At 42.6% G+C, this 3,126-nt stretch overlaps 1 protein-coding gene across 3 annotated transcripts in view; it reads left to right on the top strand.

Annotated features, from left to right (window-relative positions):
* Positions 1–3,126, top strand: part of zgc:165507 (uncharacterized protein LOC561188 homolog) — a 20,874-nt gene that overhangs the window by 16,549 nt on the left and 1,199 nt on the right. For all 3 annotated transcript variants that reach the window (XM_017437417.3, XM_037981362.1, XM_025010876.2), the window contains 2 exons: positions 662–805; positions 2,067–2,870. In XM_017437417.3, the coding sequence (XP_017292906.1) occupies positions 662–805; positions 2,067–2,870 (948 nt within the window). The remainder of the gene's footprint in view (positions 1–661; positions 806–2,066; positions 2,871–3,126) is intronic.

Raw genomic sequence — 3,126 nt, forward strand, 5'->3', positions numbered from 1 at the left:
GGAGGAAACTGGTTTGCTGAAATCTTTGTGGGCAAATGTGAAGCATTAGCGCACATTTTGGCTTCGGTCGCTGCTCCTGCACGCTCCCGGCATTCTGATGTTAACAGGAAGTGACGTCACGTGTCTTCTTCCTGAGTTATTTGGGGTTGTTTTGTATTCCACGCTACACAAACCCACAAAGAAGAGACTAGACCGCAGAAACGGTGGCAAATCACTTTAGAAACAATAAATATTGGGTTAAAGTTGCAAAAAGTTGCGAATTCGCTGCGTTTGCTTGATTTTGCGTTAATAGTTGCGATCGCAACATCGCAAAATCCTGGAGGTTCTGATTTATTGCAACCTTATAGTAACGATAATTAATTTAATTGAAATTAGAAATTAGGTAATAAACTAATAAACCTTGTTGGAGACTTTTAGCATCATTCCTACGTGAGTTTTTCCGCTGCAGGATCAAAAATAGTTGTTCATTTGTGCTGCGAGCCGTGTGAGAAATATCTCTAATAACATACAAATATCTTTACCCGTGTTACGTAGAATAAATTACTGTCAGTATGCAAAGTTATAAAACACAGAATGGAGGAAGCATTTACCCGACCAGATGAAACCATCATGTTCCCTGACCTCGTTCGTGTTTAACGTGCAACATTTCTCTGTTTTTCAGGTCCCATCAGCAGCATTTTGGTCAACACGTACGGCTGCAGGCCCATTGTCATGATGGGGGGCTGCCTTTGCTCCACCGGCATGATCTTAGCTTCGTTTTGCACAAACGTGCTGCAGCTCTACATGTGCATCGGAGTCATTGGAGGTGAGCCTGTTTAATTCAACATGAGCCCAGGTTAAAAATAGAACTGCTGGAGCAGGAAACATGTGGTTTAATCAAACTGTACACTGTGCTGCACTTTGTGTTATACACTGAGGCTGAAATACTGAGGAAACTTATTTAAAAACACGTTTGAAATCTACTTTTAACGACCTGGAGCCTGATAAAGTTCAGTCCATGTCCCGACAACCCAAATGTGAGAGTGTCGTTTCAAAAGGAGCCGTGTTTCAGTCAGATAACACCGGCTGACTACTGATCAGGCCCGGAGTGCACAATCTAGTGTCAACAACTTTTAAAAACTTCTTATCTTAGCCAGAAAACATAACAAGACCCCGAAATGACACAGAACTGTCAAAATGAACCAAAAAATGGAAAATGAGGGGCGAAAAAACCTGAAATATCTTCCTTTTTATTTGTAAATTCTCACAGCAACAATGTAGTTTTTTGGTTTAGTATGTTTGCAAATATTAACTAATTAAAATTAGATGAAATATAGCTACATATTGTTAGCCAATTAGCAATAAAAAGGTTTACTTACCAGCAAAGTAGACAGAGAACAGCTCTAATAGTATTAGCTGTTTAGCAATTGACAGAGTATAGCTATAGATTTTAGTTAATTAGCAATGAAAATTAAGTGGATTTACATAATGACTAATTAGGAGTTAAGATGGAGCATACTCACAGACTTAAATATATAGTTAATTACCATAAAATAAATAATATTTCTATATATTATTGGCTGATTAGCATTAAAAATGGATCATAGCTGCATGAGATCAGCTCATTGAAGCATTTCTACATAACTTTGGCTAACAAGCAATAAAGACAGAGTGTAGCTCCATAATTGTTAATTAGTAATGAAGTTAAAGCTGCATTTTAATGGCTCATTACCAATAGAAAAGGGCTTTAGTTACAAATTATTAGCTAATTAGTAATAAAGACAGTGTGGCGACATGTACTGTTTGAACCAAACTATTGTTTGTTGAGTCTTTTTTTACGTTTTTAGTGTTTTAATTTGCTCATTTTTGAGTATTTAATTAAAAATTTCACTGAGAAAGTTTTACAAATCCAAGAAACTGGAGTTCTGGAGACATTTCGGGGAGTTTTATCGGTTCAGAACTGGGGGAGCTCTGAGGATTGATCGTATTTTATTTAGCTCTTCAGTTCTCTTTCCTCATGTTTTTCATAATTATTTGAGCAAAAACTAAGGTTGTAAAGGTTGTTCCTGAATGTTCTTTCGTCGCAGGTCTTGGGCTGGCCTTCAACCTGCAGCCGGCGTTGACCATGATCGGCAAATATTTCTACAAGAAGCGTCCTATCGCCAACGGGTTCGCGATGGCCGGCAGCCCGGTCTTCCTCAGCACCCTGGCTCCCCTCAACCAGTACCTGTTCAACCAGTTTGGCTGGAGGGGCAGCTTCCTGATCCTGGGGGGCCTGCTCCTGAACTGCTGCGTGGCCGGCTCCCTCATGAGGCCGCTGGGACCGCCGCCAGGGAGAGTCAAGAAGGACGAAGCGCTGGCGGCCGTCACCACGACCCCGACAGAGAAGCGCAGCGCCTGGCAGGTCATCAACAAGTACCTGGACCTGACGCTGTTCAAGCACCGCGGCTTCCTCATTTACCTGTCGGGCAACGTCATCATGTTCCTGGGCTTCTTCGCGCCCATCGTCTTCCTCGCTGCCTACGCAAAAGACATGGGGGTGGATGAATACTCAGCCGCCTTCTTGCTCTCCATCCTAGCCTTTGTGGACATGTTCGCCAGGCCCAGCATGGGGCTTCTGGCCAACTCACGCTGGGTCAGACCCAGGATCCAGTACTTCTTCAGCTTTGCCGTTTTGTACAACGGCGTGTGCCACATACTCTGCCCGCTGGCGGAGAACTACACCGGCCTGGTGGTTTACGCCATCTTCTTTGGCTTTGCCTTCGGCATGGTGAGCTCGGTGCTGTTTGAGACACTGATGGACCTGGTTGGAGCCCAGAGGTTCTCCAGCGCAGTCGGACTCACTACCATTGTCGAGTGCTGCCCAGTTCTCATTGGTCCACCATTAGCAGGTACGCCCTCCCCTTTTTTTAGTGCTATAACTTATATGTTTGATCAATTCCAATGAAGACCAAAACTTCATTAAAATAGAAGCATTTATTTAAAACAAGTGACTTGAATGTGTGTAAATCCATGGGGATCAGCCTCATCTGAAGCAACAGAGGACTCAGGGCACAACCATGATGACTCACTGAAATGACATGAATTAGTTTATATGAATGTTGATTCAAAACACAAGATTTTAGCAGAGATTTCACCTTTTTATCA

Source organism: Kryptolebias marmoratus, linkage group LG18 (assembly GCF_001649575.2).
Source record: "Kryptolebias marmoratus isolate JLee-2015 linkage group LG18, ASM164957v2, whole genome shotgun sequence".
NCBI lineage: Eukaryota > Metazoa > Chordata > Actinopteri > Cyprinodontiformes > Rivulidae > Kryptolebias > Kryptolebias marmoratus.